Here is an 18,671-nt window from a genome sequence, read left to right on the forward strand (position 1 = left end):
CAATTCGACAGAAGTATACAAGCACACACCATTATTCTAAACAATTTAATTGAATTTCCTTTCGTAACACTTTAAATGTCTATTAAACTGTGCTTTCAGAGAAATACGAAGCAGCATTCGTTGAGTTAAATCGCAAAGTTTACTAATGAACGCCCCTAATGAATATGCATATTATAACCGAATACTTGTGATGGAAACGATACGAATACTTTTATTTGCTTTTTCCAGCCGTTTTGAAAGTTCAAATGAACCTAAATCGACAGGTCTGTGCTTTTTAAAGATTATGTAGACTGTCTTTGGAAGTGACCAAATATTTTCATTGATGTATATGGTTCTTTGTTTGGGAATTGTTTCTAACTTAAGTATCGATACTTTAAATATTGCAAAAGCTAGTCGATCTATGAAGGATTGCCTTCAAGGCTAGGCTAGCTACTAGCTAGGAAGTGGGCTGAGGCGGTGTGAGACACTCCTGGCTCCTGGCCTCCTTTATCAACACAGGGTGAGGTGTATCCGCTGATCAGTCGCACCCGGCTTTCTCAAGAGTAGGAGTTCGACACACTTGTTGAATACGGGAACAGTGGATTTATTATTTTGGAACCTACTGCGGAGATTTCCTGTCATCATGGGTGCTAGTATTACAAGAACCGATTTTGAGTGGTCTTATACTGAGGAACCGCACGCTTCCCGAAGGAAGGAGATGTTGGGTGAGTGTTCTGTTTCATAACTTTCACTGACTTCTGAGCTCCACCTAGATCTAGATCTAGATCTAGATCTAGAATCTAGATCTAGATCTAGATCTAGATTAGATCTAGACTTCTCTAGATCTAGATCTAGATCTAGATCTATAATCTAGATCTAGATCTACCAGACCCAGACTAGCCTTGAAGGGAGGACTTCCGTAACGAGCGACCACTATGAGACAGAGCAGAATTGAGGGCTTGGGCTTGGGGGAGGGGTAGGGTTAGGTCTAGAATCTAAATCTAGATTAGATCTAGGCCTCTTCTTTATTGTTTTGATGGGGTGGTCGCTCATTACGGAAGTCCTTCCCTATTGAATAATAACTTTTGAATTAGAATCCTAATTTTGATGCAGATTCTGTATAATAAATAAAGAATCTAGATCTAGATTAGACTAGCTAGATCTAGATCTAGATCTAGATCTAGATCTATCTACTATCTAGATCTAGATCTATCTACTATCTAGATCTAGATATAGATCTAGATGTCTAGATCTAGATCTAGATCTAGTTTCGGAGTCAAAACTCTCCTCAATCATAATCATGGACATGGTGTAGATTCTGGTTCTTGTCTTGAGTTCGTTTAATCTAGATCTAGATTCTAGATTTAGATCTAGATTCTAGATATCTAGATCTCTAGATATCTACATCTAGATTAGATTCTAGAGAGGTGATCTTATACTTTAGCACGTTAAATTCCCAAAGTCTATTAATCCCCGACTCAGATAGAACTTCAAAACTTTGAGCTGGGCCTTAAAATGCGCAAACTACCGTAATTTTGTTATGGACAGATGGTATAACATTGGTTTTTGGTCTTCTATTATGATTTTGGAAGCCATTGATGAGTATAATCTAGATCTAGATCTAGATCTAGATGCTAATATCTAGATGAGGTCGCTCGCTACGGAAGTCCTCAATTGAAGAATTTAACGTGCTAAAATATAAGGTCACCTCCAGAGATTAATTAGACTCTAGTATCTAAAACTTAAAGTTCCTTTTGTAAATTTTTACTTTCACTCCCGCACACAGCACTGTTTCGGGGGTCAAACTGCAGTACCATTTGCTGCAGATCACACTTAAAAATACTAGATAACTCGCAAATCAATTATTTTCAGGAAAATTTCAAATCTAATCTTTAAATCTAATTGTAAAATATTGGAACTCGCCGATTGGTCCAAAGCACGTCTATCTCGATTAAGAACAATCAAATATTTCAAAGACTATAAATTTGCGACAGAAATGAAGTTGATATTCGTGTTCAGCGCTTCAATATTTAGTAGAAAATGGACAACTGGTAGCTAAGTGTGAGACAGGAGGGAAGGTAAAAAAAATACCGTTCCTTTATTTTAAGGAAGAGGCTAGCCGTACTTAATGACGGCTAGACTGGTAGACTGACCATTTTTAAAAAATAGGCCTACTGAATTGTAAATATAAATTGTTAGTGTGCAGTACCTAAAGTATTTGTATTTGAGACGAAACCAGGTGCCCTAATGACAGTGCATGTATTTTAAACTTCCTGTTTCTAATGTTAATAGGGCTTAAGATAAGTACGGCTAAACTGGCAGTCTAGCCGTACTTAAGTACAGGTAGACAGCCAGGCTAGCCGTACTTAAGGACGGCTAGACTGTCAGGCTAGCCGTACTTAATATTGATGGCTGAATTGTAAATGAAATTTTTTGTTTGCAATGCCTAAAGTATTTGTATTTCAGACAAAACCAAAAGGTGCCTTACTGACTAAGTGACTTGCATGTATTTGAACCTGAATAATTTCTAGATCTGGATCTAATGAGACCTATCACATCATGTACTTACAGGATTGAGTCAGGGCCAAACCTAGATCTAAGTACGGCTAGCCACTTCGTTATTTTTAAGTCCATTATTTTAAGGACTTAGATCTATATATATATATATATATAAATATATTTTAATTTAAGTAAAGTAGATTGCCAAGCAAAGTCTCTCCTTTATCTCTAGATCTAGATCTATCTCATTATATTTTATAATCCGTATTAGAATCAGATCAAGTCAAGGGGGCTCTTGTGGCCTAGAGGTTAAGGTGTTGGCCTCTCACTCAAAGGTCCCGGGTTCGAATCTGGGTAGCGACAGAAAAATTTTCTTCTCTAAAATTGTCTCCTTTCACCTCCTTTCCTGCTCTCTAGCAATGTTCTGTTGTCTGCTTTCATTTCCACTTTCTGCCCCCACCCCCTCACCTCCTTTGCCTCCTCCTCTAGGCTCCTGACTCTTTCTGCAGCCTTTCTACTGCTACTCCATGGCTCCTCCTTACTGCTGTTTTTCTGCCACACCCCTGATCTTCTGGTAGGAAAGATCTACACCTAGCCTTCTCGGACAAGGGCGAAAAATCTCGGGGGGGGGCCGTTTGCAAGTTGCGCACGTTAAAGATCCCTTGGTGGTCTAAAATCGATAAGCATAAGCTTCGGCCGCCACCCGGGCAAAATTCAAAATTTCCTACCAACTGAAAATATTAGGTGTGTCCCGCGCGCTCATATGACCTTATGCAGTTGCGAGCGCCGTAAAACACGTTGCAAAAATTACAAAAAGGTCAAGGTGGGGGGGGGGGATTTCTGAACTGGCAATGGATAATCGATGTAAGACACACCGATACGGCGGGAGGACTTCTGTAACGAGCGACCACTATGAGACAGAGCAAAATTGAGGGCTAGGGGTAGGGGTAGATCTAGGGTTAGGGTTAGGCCTCTTCTTTATTGTGTTTGGTGGGGGGGTCGCTCGTTACGGAAGTCCTTCCAATACGGCTATAGAAGATAAAAATTTGATTGATCTAAATAAGTGCAGTAAGTAAGCCTATCTTCTTCTGCAATAGACTCAAGATCTATGTTTTATTTAGATGAGAATAAGACCGTAGATGGAAACTAGGCTATTTTCTCGAAAGTTTCTAATCTTAAACACGCTCAAAGAAAACACCACTATTTTTTCTAAGGCAAGGCCTGCTCTGGGGGCTCAGCAGAAGTCGACTTAGAATCTAGGCTAAATATTAATGCATTTTTATTTCAAAGTGACTATTTCTCCGAACACTCGTGGAAATAAACTTGACCTTTGTTTCTTCTAACGTTCGGAGAAATGGAGTTCAAGTTTATTTTCCTGAGCGTTTGGAGAAATAGAGCCCGCCTTTTATTTTTAGTTCACATCTTTCAATGCATATTCTCAGTCAAGGATTCAAGATCAACTCTGGATGTTATCAACTCTGCATTATATTTGATCATTATGATAGACTGTTCGATTTGAGCTGTCGCAGTCAATTATTTATTATATATATGTGCATGGAAAGACTTCCGTAACAAGCAACCACCCTAACAAACACAATAGAGAACAGACCTTACCTAACCAAACCCTAAACCATACCCCTGCCCCTCTATTCTACTCTGTCTCATTGAGTGGTTGCTTGTTACGGAAGTCCTCCCAAATTCAAATATATATATATATATGACAAAGCCACACACAAGTTTTGGGGTCAGACAATGCTTTTGGGTTACTTAAAGTAACAGGAATATTTTTTAATGCTTTTTGGAGGCCTAGTCTTGAACTGAATCTTTTAAATGTTGTGGAACTGATCCTGTGATGGACAGTGACAGGCAGTGACAGTCCTTTATAATTTTTGGAAGTCGCTAATTTTGCTTAAGGGGTGTTTCAAGTGAACAAAATCTATTTGTTAGGTTGTTGACACTTTGCGGTCACTTGGCGCAAAATGCGACAGTGGAAATTATCTGTTCTGGTCACCTGCACCAGGCCTGAGACCTCTGTTGCAGTCACTCTATTGACTGGGTGACCAGGTGGGGTATTTTGCACTGCCAGCTGCTTGACTACAAAGTGTTAATAGTTAACTGGTGACTAGTGTTAAGACCAGTAGTGAATCTTCTAAACTTGTCCAAAATAAATTTGGGAGACCATTTTATGCTCAGTTTCTTTAGTTGGGTTTTTTTTTCTTTTTAATTGGTAGAATTAGATTAAAAGTATTTGTACTGAGTTCAGTAGTTCATTTCAGTGAAATTTCTTGAGCCCTGAAGGGAGAAGCATATTTCATTGTGAATTTGGTAGTGGATGATCATTTAGGCAGCCAATAGTTTCATGAAACAAGTAAACTAGCCTGATTACTGGCCCAACTGGGGCACAATATTTTTAAACAAACAACAGTCAAACTTAACACTTTGACCCCACGTGGTGCCGATTGGCTATGGTAAGAAGCCTTCACTTTACCCCATTGGATGCAGATTGACACCAGTATAGCAGCACAAAACAGAAATGATTTCCTTTTAGAAAGACATACACCCGCTCTTGTTAAACAAGAGATGGGAAACATCAGTACTCTCTGTATCTTGGCAAAAAAACACCCTGATCATATAACGAAACTTTAAACACACATGGAGAAAATTGACCGTGATGGTTACATCTTAATGTCATCAATATAATATCAGAATCGGAATTAAAAACATTAGATCTTATAAATTCATCGCCCGAATCCTCATCATGGCGACATTAAAACCATAATAACAATCGTGCTAGACCTGCTCTACATTCTTCAAAGATCTTCTCTTTTATTACAGTGTAAATAAAAAACCAATTTCCGCTATCAAAGGCCACACTCACACAAACCATTCCGGGAGGAAAACTTTGGTGCTGTCTGGTACATCATATGGGTACCAATTTGTGCTCGCTATGAGGGCTGCATGAGTGAAGAGATAGGGCTGGAAATTATTAAATTTAAAAAATATCCCATCATGACTTAGGATCGAGAATATTATTCTTTGTCTTTTTTGTTGGGGGGGGGTTGTCTGTGTGTTATACGGATAGATATATATATATCAATCATATGTGTGCTAATTTAGTTGGGTTTTTTTTTGGTCTTTTCCAGCTAAATATCCAGAGATGAAAAAGCTGATGGGCTCAGATCCACGTTTCAAGTACATTGTCACTGCCATGGTCATACTTCAGTTGCTTGTGTGCTATGCCATGAAGGATCAGTCTTGGATCACTGTGCTTGCTTTTGCATACATATTTGGTGGAACTATTAATCATTCACTCACTTTGGCAATTCATGAAATTGCCCACAATTTGGCTTTTGGACATGGAAGGCCTCTGACCAACAGGTTTTTTGGATTCTTTGTAAACCTTCCGATTGGTGTCCCAATGTCGATATCTTTTAAAAAGTATCATCTGGATCACCATCGTTACCAAGGTGATGAAGAAAAAGATGTGGACATTCCTTCATACATGGAGACCAAGTTGTTTACTCGGACCCTATATAAGTTCGTTTGGGTGTGCCTGCAGCCGTGGTTCTACTCAATACGGCCCTTCTTCATCAATCCAAAACCACTTGGTGCACTGGAGGCCTTTAATATTGTCCTTCAGTTTGCATTTGATTACTTGTTGTGGTACAACTGGGGAATCAAAGCTCTGGCGTACTTGGTAGTTGGCAGCTTCATGGCCACAAGTCTTCATCCAATGGCTGGCCATTTCATCTCGGAGCATTACATGTTTGTGAAAGGATACGAGACATATTCGTACTACGGCCCCCTCAACTGGTTGACCTGGAATGTAGGTTACCACAATGAGCACCACGATTTCCCCAGCATTCCAGGCTCAAGGCTGCCCCAGGTAAGATATTTTAAATTTTATGTTTGAAATGATCAACAAAGAGGTCCAAGCAAACTATTTCAGCTTGTAGCTATAGGAGACGTAGTAAAATGCAATGTGAACCAATTTTTTGGTTTCTTTTGTGGTTGTAGTCCTACAGATACTAATGATGCAGAGACTTGCTTTGTTTTAGTGTCCAAGAACTGAATATCTCAGAGCTGTTAGAATTGTACCGAGATGAGGTAGAGCAATAGGCATAGAGCTTTCAATAGGAAAGGGACTGGAGAATTAAATTGTTTTTAAGAACTGGTCGGCTGTGCATACATCTGTATTGGTTCTTCCTTTTATCGTTTCAAATAAAATTTTGGACAAAGTCCCATCAGAAAACATTGAGTAATAATATGTTGAACTTAAAAATTATTTTACCATTGCACAGACGTATTCTTTAGAATTCAAAGAAAAACCACAGCTCATTCAGAGAAGCACCACATCATCATTCACCACTGCACATTGCATTGGACTTTTTAAGTGTTAGAATTCATAGAATGAAAAGTTGTGTACGGGTGGTTGGTGGGGTGCTCTAGTAGTTTAGCTGCTCTTTCTTTCTTATCAAACACTCTTCCTTATTCCTCCTTCTTTAGTTTGTACACATGTGTTACTCTCTAGTAGCACCTCTGACATCTCTAGTCTTCGGCACTTAATAATGACCTAAGTGTGTTGCAAGTGCAGTGTTTATAACTCTAAAGTCTTCGAGAAGTAAAGAAAAGAAAATCTGTGTGCAGAATGTCGTGCAAGATGCTTAAAAAACGAATACCTGTGTAGACAAAACCTGTCATAACGGATTCCGTACAATTACCCCTCTAAGATTGGAACCTGTCTAATGTGGAGACAAAAGGGAAAGAAAGTCACTTCCCTTCAAAAGTTAGCAGTTCAAATGGTCAGGGTGATGTGGGGTATGAAATCTCACCCGTGCCTGTGAAATGAAAGTGCTCGAGTGGCACTCCAGTACAGAAAGTTCCATGAGTAGCCAGAGGTGTAAAATTAGTTTGACCAATGCCTGCCACCCTGATCATATGGCCAGCCAAGAAAAAAGTTCCTTAAATAATTATTGCACGCACAGGAGGGATGGCAGTGGACGTTGACTGTGCTAATTACACCAATGGATGGGGCTAAGGATGGAAGGGAAGGAGACATCCAAATGTTTGTTTTTAATGGTCAAACCGTGGTCCTTATGAAATGCAAGCACTGGTGGCAAGTGATAAGTAGGACTGACAAATGTCAGTATCAGAGAGGATAGCACTTGATAAGTTTGAACTTTTGACCCTTGATCCCACCGGCTGGGCCTCTGGAACCCCCTTCCATCTCCCCCTAAATTGGTCTAAGACAGAAAATGTCTAAGACTGATTTTTTTTTTCTGGCTCCCAAGTGATTCCGTCTTACACACAGGTTCAACTGTATTTATTTATCCAGTAAGGATATATAATGGGAAAACAAAAGAGCCAGATTATTGATTACAATCTGCATTCTCTGTATTTTGTTGGGAGACAAAAACTGTTGAAAGGGGGCATGTGTTTCAGTGAGAACAAGAATTATTAAAACCTCAGATAGTGTTGAGTGTAAAGGTATTCTGGGACAATCAAAATTGTCTAAAGATGGCAAACCATTTTATGGGAGGAAAAGTAGCCATCGTGCATAGTGTCATGATAATGGGGCGAAAAAAACTGCAAGTGGGGCAGATGAAACGTGACCATTTGTACAGGTGATTATAATCTTTTATAATCAAATGACCCATAGAGCAGGTTCGCCTGAATTCCACAGATCCCATATTGGGATGTTGTTTACTTTTAATTTTTTTTTATCTTGACAAGTGCACTGTATTGATACTTGATACTCTCAGTTTTCATAATTCTTGAAGCTTACATTCTCAAATTATTCGGCATTATAATTAATATTTTTAACTGTCATGTTGTGTCATCTTCTGCATACTTTTAAAATGGATTCTCTAGTAGGAGAAAGTGAGAGCAGCTTTTGAAAAAAAAAATTGGGGGGAAGTTTAAAAAGGGTTGGATTTCTTTATACTTCATATTAAATTATCATTGGCTTTTTGTTCGGATTGCTAAATGTGGAAATTGATTTCACACCGGGGCAATGTATTTTGATTTTCCTGGCCAATGAGATGTCTTCCTAAGCTAAAATTGATTTGTTACTTGATGAGGTAGGCATTTAAAATATTTTTGATGGTATGCATATTTATATAATGGCCTTGGTTTTTGCAATCTCTTGTGACCTTCAGGTTTTTCTATCCTCCCTATTCCTGGTTTACTGCTTTTATTATAACACTACTTCCATACTTTTGTCGTGCTGTTGGGTGGAGGGTGTGCCACTGGTAGGTCTTCCTTTTTTTTGCCATGTCTTTTGTCTCCGTTTGTCTGTGGTTGTAATAATTGTTTCACTGCAGTAAATGACCAATGGTATTTTATTGTGTTGTTGTGCTTCTGTTTGCTCAAACGTATAAACAAACTATTGTTGTACTTGTCGTCTTCAGGTTCGTGAGATTGCCCCGGAGTATTATGATAATTTGCCATGCCATCATTCATGGGTGAAGGTCATCTGGGACTTCATCTTGGATCCCGAGATTGGCCCATACTCCAGAGTAAAACGTCCAAGCGACAAGAAAATGAATGGGAATGGTGCCACGCACAAAGAGAATGGCTTCAGCTCCACCAAGGAGAACGGAGGTACCCATCAGAATGGTGTCAAGGCTGCAAATGGCAAATGTCATGATTAAGTAGTGTAGATTTGACTTTGATTTGTATGTTTCATTGTTTTGTGCAGAGTGGCTGTCAATCTTGAGCAAAATCAAAATGCCGTTATGTCTCTAGCTATGTTAAAAGGTATGTTGCTGTTCTGAACTGTTGATGGCTTAAATATTGCAAGTTGTTATGGAATGTGCTCTGCTAGAGGTGTGTTCTATTTTTTACTTCTTTCATTTTTCATGACCAAGTACATTTTATCTTTGACAAATTATATGCTGTTTGTGAAATAAATGAGGTCAGTGTCACCACAAGTTTTTGATTTAGGATTTAGTGGTGGTGCTGTCTTCGTTGTTAAAAAATGTGGAAGCTTTACTTGCATAGTTTACTCAAGGTTGTATAAGAAAGTACCAGAAAGGCCTTCCTTTACAACCAAAAAGGAAGTAAAACAAACAATAGATAGACAATAGTGGCATTGGTTTTGAAAGTACTCTTCAGCAGTGGTCAAATATTACCCAAAGGTAAATAACTGTCAAAGATCATGACACCCATTAAAAGCCTTGCCATTCTGGGCCTCCGTTGCAAACATTGGGACTGTTTTCAGATAAATATATATCCATTATAACCTCTATACACAAATTGTCCGTCCTTTGATGTATAGAGGCCATGCTCTGGTCTTAGTGTAAATGCTATGTTGACGTGAGATATGAGTCATCGGCAAACATATTTTAAAGAAAATATAAGTTCCCATTGTTAGTATCTGGCGCTGCCTTCTGTGTTCAACTTCTCCTTTCTTTGTTAACTATTCTTATTCAAAACTGTTGACCTTTATGGGTGTTGAGAAAATTGTTTTGCTTGCAAATGACAGCCACTCTGTAAAGGAGGAAACATTTTATTGCTGTTTGCTAATCAAATCGAGCATTTAGCAGTTGTATTCTAATGTCCTCTAAATTCTTGGGGGTTCTTAAGTTATTCAGTTTTTGGGTAACATTATGGAATCCCTTTAAAGGAAAATGTTATGCCTGCATCAGATTGGTTTTTATGAATGCTTTGTATTCTGTGAAATCATTGCTTGTTGTTGTTTTGGGTTTTTTTATTTGTTTTTCTTTAGTTATTATTTCGATTCTTCTTTTTTAAACATCTGACTTAAAAGGTTTGACAGATCTGTGGCTCTCCAGCCTCTGTTGAGTTTGTTGACTGGCAAAACTAGTCCTACTATTTAAACTTAGGAGAAAACAGATGTGATAGATACCACAAGGAAGAGTCAAGAGAAAGATTGTTTTGTAGAGATATCTTTTCCTTATGCCTCATGGGCCTCCAATGTTTGGGCTTTGTGGTGTGTGAGAGAAAAAGAGATTGTATGGACAAGATTGCATTGGCTTGTCCTGTGAGAAATGTGGGCTTGCAAATAGATTTAATTGGGTTGGGTTTTTTTTATTGTCTCAGCTCACAAAGAAAACTATATATTGCTATTGTGCACTGCATGTTAGATACATTGAAATAGGCTGTAAAAAAAGAAGAGTCATTCTTTTAGCAACAACAAAAAAGTGCACTAAAAGCAGTCTGAGATAAATGTCACAACTTAACAATTATCTTGCTTTTCCTTTTGTAAAAAGAAAATAATATTACTGAGGGTTTTTTGGGGTCATGTAATTCACTTTTGAGGTGTGTCTTTACCCGTCAGATGAAGTAGTGCCATCTTTGTTCGGGGTCAATTTTGTACAGCTGACTGATTTAAAGTGTAAATTCAAGTGAAGGCAAGCAATGAGATATGAGTGAAGGCTATACTGATGCTCACGTTATGTGGACTTCTGTAACTCTTAGAAACTTATATATATGGCTTCGGTCTCTGGACAATACAGAGACATGATAGCAGGAATAAGAATGTGTTGAACTCTGTTCCTGAAAAGAGTTCAAGAGACTGTTTTACAATGAAATTTACCTTCTGTGCATTTGTTGACATGATTTTGGATTCCTTTTTGAGGGAGTCAGATTGCTGGTGTTTCATAATTATGTTTGCATATTTCATTGGGTTTGTTTTTTCTCTTCATAAATATGTGTTAGTTTTAAGTTTAGTTTGCACTCTTTAACTTTCCTTTGAAAATGAGTTTTACTTTGGCCTGCCTAAAGACTACTATTGACCTCTCTCTTTACTTTGTTTAAAACACGTCTTTAGCTCAAAATTGCTGATTTGAAAAATGAAGTCTGTTGTTCCGTTGAAGATTTATATTGTCACGTTGGTTGTTCTCTGCATGGAAATAATATATTACATTTCTGTGCTTCTTTCCGGTTTGTTAACTACATTGTACTTACTTAGGATGTCTTTTACTGAATTGGACAGTAGCAGGGAGGTAGTGCTAGTGTAATAGAAATACAAAGAAAATATGATAAAATGGGTTTTAATGTTCTGCCATATAGTAAAAGAATAATATTTTGAATACTCACCGTTGTGAGGTTTCATCTCTGTAGGTTCTTTGAATGAGATTTGTGCATTTCAAAAAGTAGTCATAAATCCAAATTTGTATTTTTACTTATAAATTAATTAGTATTCTGAGCCAATCTTTAATCTCTGCGCCAGTAGTTGTCTTCCTCCTGTCCTTTTTTCAAGTTTGTTCACAGCACAAGCATTTGTTGGCAGAGCCTAAAAGTCTTTGTCGATATACACATAATCTGTTCTCCATCATTTCCAAATGTTTTTCTGTTTCTTGGCCAGTCTTTGTATCTTCATATTGTTATGAATCTAATCTTTGAAATTGTTTCATAAGTGTCAACATTTGATCCCAGTCTTTTCTTTTTTCCTTTACTAATTGTTTGAGTGTTGGTGGTGGGTATTTTTTTAAAAGTGTTTGTACGACAGTTGTACATGTGTTTCTAGAACTGTATTAATATTGTCATGAGCACCAAAAAAAAAAACCGTAAACCCATAAACTTCTGGTGCACTCATGCTCAGATCATATATTTTTTTTCTGATCAGATTCTGTGATGTGGTAAAAGATATACGGTTAATTAATGCCCTTTTTTCTAATGACTTCTGGTCCATAGGACACGATGCTTGTCCAGTGTAGCTCTGTTGAATTTTTTTCTAGGTAGCGTTATCACATACCTGTCCAACTCACTGTCTCTAAGTGTTGTGAGTTTTGGGTTTGGGTCTTTAGTTTTATATTTAAGATTTACTGCACAATTTTCTAACAATACTTATTATGATTAATGAAGGAGCACAGAAAGCTTTTTACACATTCTATAAAAAGTCACAAATCTTCTTTACAAACTTGCTTTTAAAGGGACAGCAAGGGTTTGCTTATATTGGGAGCCAACATGTGAAGTTCAGAATCTCTAGTTCTGTTTCAGTGCTTCAGTATCAACTGTTTATGGCCTGTCTCTTGACTGATCATTGCTCTCCTCAAGCTCTCTGGCTTGATGATACTCTATGACATCTGCATTTGAATTGCTTTGCCCATGATGGATTCAAGCAAATTTCGCATCAGTCTGAAAAGCATTTTATCAACGTGAGCTAGGATGTTAACTCACTGCACACAAGCTATATCTCTTATTGCTATCCCTTGTGTACTCATAATTTCAATGTGTATTTGTAATAATCACTGTGTCTGGACTAATTGACATTGAGTCAAGAAAAAAGTGAAATGTTGCAATAATATTGCAGCTGTTCTTATTAATTCTGAACTCGGAAACTGTTGGTGCTTTTTGTAAGGTTGAAACAACTTTGACAGCAACACATGCGGCATGTGTTGGCAATGAAATGAGTTAAATGTTTGCTGAATTGAATTTTTTTTTTTTTTCTTTGGAACTAGTTTACTCTTAAGTCAATTGAAGTTTTGCAAATCAAGCATTAATTTTTAAAAGGCACATTGTGAGAATGTTATGTCCATAATGTTCAATAAAACTGGGCTAATTATAATCGTACCTTAATTGAACAGTTTGGTAGTGCCGTGTAATGACTTAATGATAGGTTTAATGGAAACACATAAACGAAAATACATACTTTAGTTTTGTGTTCTAACAAAAGTGAAATTTCAGGTCTTAGATCTGTAGTGGTTTATTGTCTTGGGCTTGTTAAAAAAATGTGTTCAATTGAATTTACAAACCCCGTCTCCCTCCAAAACACATTGCACACTCAAACAAACACTTTTTAAAAATTCTGATGTTGTCATGTATGTTTCTCATACTCTCTTTGTACATAAGTACTTTCTATGTTTTATGTTGTCGCCTACGCAAGAAAATGAATGCTAGTGTTTTGAACAACTGAGGAGATAATGTTTTGTAATCATATTGAATAGATGATGAAAAGCCTTATCGGGTTGATAAAATATATACACTCTTGTATTATACTATCAGTGACTTTGTCTCCCTAAATTTCTCTGAAAAGAAATGCTCAGGAGAGCTTGGGACTTCCCCTTTCTTGTTTTGGTGTGTTGGTAGTATTTTTTTTGTTGGGACATCAAATGTGTATATATATATGTATATATATAATGGAATATAATACAACAGTTTAACATTTAACACTGGAAACTTGAATCATTCCATGATAGGAAATTTTCCCCCCTTGGATGGTTTATTGAGGGTCAGAAAGGGGAGAGTATGTCTCCCCAAGTTTGAAGTTTTTAAAAGTTCCTGTCTTTTTTTAAGGACATGCCAGTTGTTATTTATATTGTTTTCTCTGAGGTGTGTCTCGTCTCCCCTCTAAGTCAGTTAGTTTGAACCAGGATCTGAAGCCAGTGGCTGAAGAAGGTAGAAATACACCACAACTATCTTTATGTTCAGTCCAGTCATGTATATATACACTTATGATTTATAGCCATACAGTTGTTGCAATCTGTCAGCACTTCACGCAGTTGAAAATGATGCTGTTAACAATTTTGTTTAAAGTTGCATTATACATCGTTGTTTGTGTTATTGGTGTGGTGCTTGAACCTTTTCTGCTTTGGTGCTGCATTACGATTGAATGAACTGAGTGCAGCACACTAGTTGATGTTGATTGCTTGTATTTATTTTATCCCTTACTCATACACATACTGAATACTGAAAATAAGTTCAGAGGTCACAGTGCTATGTGAGACTGGCACAGGTATTGTGGGCCATCTTGCAAGTGTTGGGCTGACTGGGCTGGAGGGTTTATGGGACTTAATTTATCATATCAATTTTTTTCAGTTTGGATAGATGTGATGTGTCATGTTTTACTTGGGTGGTGGATCTGGTGCTGTGCGTAGTAATATGTGTTTTCTCTGTGCTCTCTTATCCTTAAATGTTGTTATCGGCTACCATGGGGTTTTAGTTTTTGTTTTCGGTTATGTAGTCCTCTGAAAAGTTTCCCAGTTATTTTTATTTTCCCGTAAACTTTTGAGTTCCAGTTGCCTAGCGTTTGCATACATATATACCAAGAAGATGTAGTTGTTCTTTTAGAAATTCCACTGTACTTATACACACTTTGAGTGCTTGTTCTATTTAGCTTTCACAAATCTATTTCTTTTCAGATGAATTTTTATAAAGTACGCTCATGTACCCCCATTTTTTTTTCTCTTTCTGTATTTAACACCCTGTTCCCATGGAAACAGCATTGAATTGCATTTTGTGAAAAAGACTGTGTTCACTCTTACTTCAAATATGTGGAGATAAAAACAAAATTCGGTCTCATTCAGTGTTACAAACTGCATGTGCTCAATTGGTATTATGATGGACTGCACTAGGGGCCCTCTTCTTTGAGTCTTCAGTGGGGGGGGTTTTAGGGCTTGTTTATTTGGATAATTGTTGTGACTGGCCCCGTTAGCTGCATCCTATAGGAAGGGAAGGAAATAATCAAAGGTTCTGTCTCCTGTTTGACCTTACTGAATGAGGAGGGAGGGGTGGGGGATAATTGTACCTTTGCGGTTCAATGATCCACGTCATATAAATATGTAAATAGGTAGTCAATGAAGTCATATAAATGTACACTCACATATATATATATATATATATTCCCTTGAAAGTGTACTGGAGCTATTATGCATTTCTAGGCGGACCTTGTGATATATTTAGTTTGAAACTAGTCATTTCAACAAATTGAGTACATGTTGTTAAATTGAATATGCTCGTTTGCAGCTCGCTCAATCCTGCCACGCACCGTTAAGTGTTTGTGAGTCTGTCAAAGTACATTCGGTTCAGTACACGGAAGCCTTGACATAATATGCTAACTGGGAATAGCATGAGTTGTCTTCATGTCTGTCTTTCATGACTTACCTAAGAAGCATATTGGCACTTACTTCCGCATTTTGAAAGTCTTTTTTCTTTTAAAATGTAATGCAGTAAAATTTGAAAAGCCTTAATTGAAATGCCAAAAGAAAGATGCGCTAAAAATACCCAGTGGAGAACAAATGAGATTAAAATATAGTTATAGTGTATTGTGTTTTGTCCTCATTCTGGGTGTCTTTATTTATTTTTGGTTTTGTTTTAACCGGAACTCGCCTTCTTCTCAGTAACTCTGTAGAGTGGCTGGAGATGGTGGTGTGGTAGGATTGAGATTTCACTTCTTGAGACAGCAATCAAGTGAATATTTTGAGTGTACTTTGGATGGCAGTTTGTCGTTTATTTTTCAGACCAACACAGAAGGATTGGTTTATATCAGGGAGAGCCATTCTCTGGGATTTTCTCAATTTATTATTATTTTTTGAACAATTAAGTTCAACAAATATTGTACATTAATGAAAAATTTAAGTAAGCAATGCACTTATTCTTTGCAACTGGTGTGGATACTTGCTTTAAAAAAAAAATTAAACCAATAATAGAGTTGTTCGTGTCAAAGGTTATGTCCATGGAAGGATTGGGATCATACTCTTTTGTTCTAAAGTGATATGCACCTCTTGACTTGTACAGCTGTTGTTTGTTTTTTTTACTATTGTTGCATGGATATGGTTATCTCTGTGTTATTCCGTGAAAATACTCATGATGTGGGACGGTTTGTTTGTGTCATGTTGGATTAAAAGACGATTGTGACTCACTCCAAAAGTATTATTTCAAAGACCATCGATGAAAGGTACACAGGTGGTTGGAAGGTGCCGCTGGTAGGTCCTACTTCTTTTCTTTCCCTCTTATGTTTCTGTCTATCTGTCTTAACTTTTCCATTTTTTCCGTGCACAAAATGACATTCATGTTGTGGATGTGCTTCTTTTTACTAAGCAAACAAAAGTATGAGAGGTACATTTTTTTGTGTTATTGAATGGTGTTCCCTTTTTCATCAAGCATTATGGACTTTTTTAAAAGTTAGTTTCACATACTTGAGAGTTTGAAATTGTATTACTTTCAACATTTTATAAGACATATTAAGAGGACATTTTATGTTGGAAACCTTGCCTCAATATGTGTGTGGCAACAACACAGGTGAGTCACATGTTGCATTTTGACAATAAAACACTTGGGGTAGACCAATCAAGTTAATTTATATAATTCCAAAGTCTCTTGAAGATGAAGAGTTAAAAACAGTTTTACAAAAACCAAAGGTTATTTCCCCGATATCTCGAATCAGTCAAGTGTGATAAGTGACTTCTTTTGTCAAATATGTACACATTTGTTCCCTCGTCTCTTTCACCAATTGTTGTCAGTATTGTATTGATGGTTGAATGACATTCATGCCTGGTAGCTGTCATGTGTTACTTTTTCAAACTCAGCTCAAAGTAAGAAATTGACGCTTGTTTGATTGTTGTTCTATCTGTTCTTCTTTACAGCATATTTCATCCAAGTGTGTGTGTATTTCTCTCTCTCTCTCTCTCTCTCTCTCTCTCTCTCTCTCTCTCTCTCTCTCTGTGTCTCACTTTCTCTCTCCCCTCTACTCTTTCTCAGGCTCAATGCATTCGTTTATATTTTAAATGTGTCTCTGTTTCCCTCTCTCTTTCTCTGTCTCTCTATCTATTCTTTTATGTGATAGTTTCTTTGTGCTGTGCTATCAGTTTGTGTATCGAGAAATTTTTAAGTATTTAATTTAGAGTACTCTGGATTTTGCTAAACTGAATCCGGGTAATGAAATGGTGAAGATACCGGTTTTGTATCCCCTGAACTTGTTTAGAAGATGGGTTGCCTCACGGGGGAATATAAATTGTTTCTGTTAGTTGAATTGATGCTTTTAATGTGTCTCAACAGTCTCTTCCAAAGACGGTTTAAGCCATGTCCTGAATTATGAATCAACCCTTGTTGCCTCTTTGTATCTGTATGCCTCGTGGAATGATGCAGTCATGTGTAATATTACGTGCTGTTATTATTATGTTGTATTTCTACTCTTCTTATGACTAACTTGCTATTGACGTGTCTCCTGGTGGAGGGTGCATTGCATGCTGCTCCCCGTTGTATTCGCGATATACTTAAATGTGTGCATGGAGTTACCCAGGCAATAAATTAAGCTGAAATTCTTTTTTTCTGTTTGTCTTTGTCTCTCTGTTTTTTAACCTACTAGCTGAATATATTTTTTTTATAATTAGTTCCTTGTTAGAATGGCCAACTCATCACCACCTGGGCATACCCATAGTTGTGTGTGGGTTGGGGGTGCTACTGGTGAAGTCTTACGTCTTATGAAATGGGGATATGGTGAGGCGTGCTGACAAAATGAGTTACTTCTCACGATCTACGAATGGAAATATTGGCTAAAAACCGACAGAGGGGTGAAATCTGTAGATTTTCATCAACTCATGCCATTTTCTTCAAGGTTTACGTTGTGTTTTTATTATTTCATACTTACGGAATGTAGAAACACAGTCTATGAATGTGGGTGGTTGGCGGGTGCTCTGGTGTGGTTTGCTCCTTTCCTATCGATCATCTATCGTCTTATCTCCCCTTTATCTCTTCTTTTATATGTTTGTTACTCTATTGTAACACCTCTAATCTTCTGGCGCTCATATGACCTTATTCAGTTGCGAGCGCCGTAAAACCTCTACCAAAAAAAAATCAGTCAATGAATTTGACAGTGTCTCTTCCAAAGACACCCGTTCGCATTATCCTAGAAAATTACTAAATACATGTAAAAAATACCAATGGTTGGTTTCTTCAGATTTTAAAAGGTTTATATCCCCATGAGCTGGCACAATAGAAATTTCAAAAACAAGTCCATCGGGCTAAAATCTGAGAAGTAACTCTGTCGTCAGCACATCTCGTATATTATTATTATTAACACACATGTGTGTATATATGTATTTGTATAGTCAAACTTTCTTGTGTTTGTGGTGTAGCTGTTCGGCACTTTGCCACTTCCCAGCAATGGCATGCTGGAGACCTGAGTTAGGAGAATTTGTATCAACTATCTCGGTCTTTCTACTGCAACGTTGTATCCTTCTCAGCCCGGATTGGCTCTAGCTGGCAGGGCTGAAGCCCGCCTCCTGAGTTATCAAAACTGTGTCAATGTATGCGTAAAAACACTTCCATTTTTTTTTAAAAATCGTAATCTTGCCCCTTTCCGGTCATGTCGGCCGAATTTTGGTTTCAAGATGTCTGCTGGAACTTTCACACCAACTCGGTTACCAGTGCCAAATCTGAACTCTCAACAAAGCAGCATCACAGCATGTGAAAAGAAATTGGAAGTCTTGGAAAGACGCAATGGATCA

General features: G+C 37.5%; 1 protein-coding gene across 1 annotated transcript; it reads left to right on the forward strand.

Moving 5' to 3' along the window:
• The first annotated feature begins 414 nt into the window (after positions 1-414).
• LOC101855998 (sphingolipid delta(4)-desaturase DES1) lies at positions 415-17,490 on the forward strand. Its single transcript, XM_005091345.3, has 3 exons — positions 415-704; positions 5,622-6,364; positions 8,889-17,490. The coding sequence occupies exons 1-3, from the start codon at positions 623-625 to the stop codon at positions 9,129-9,131; spliced, it is 1,068 nt and encodes a 355-aa protein (XP_005091402.1). The 5' UTR covers positions 415-622; the 3' UTR covers positions 9,132-17,490.
• The last annotated feature ends 1,181 nt before the right edge of the window (positions 17,491-18,671 follow it).

Source organism: Aplysia californica, unplaced genomic scaffold, assembly GCF_000002075.1.
Source record: "Aplysia californica isolate F4 #8 unplaced genomic scaffold, AplCal3.0 scaffold00028, whole genome shotgun sequence".
NCBI lineage: Eukaryota > Metazoa > Mollusca > Gastropoda > Aplysiida > Aplysiidae > Aplysia > Aplysia californica.

Coding starts and splice junctions, on each gene's coding strand:
- LOC101855998 (XM_005091345.3), top strand. CDS start 623: ATGGGTGCTAGTATTACAAGAACCGATTTTGAGTGGTCTTATACTGAG. Junction 705..5,621: donor CCGAAGGAAGGAGATGTTGG/GTGAGTGTTCTG, acceptor GGTCTTTTCCAG/CTAAATATCCAGAGATGAAA. Junction 6,365..8,888: donor CAGGCTCAAGGCTGCCCCAG/GTAAGATATTTT, acceptor TGTCGTCTTCAG/GTTCGTGAGATTGCCCCGGA.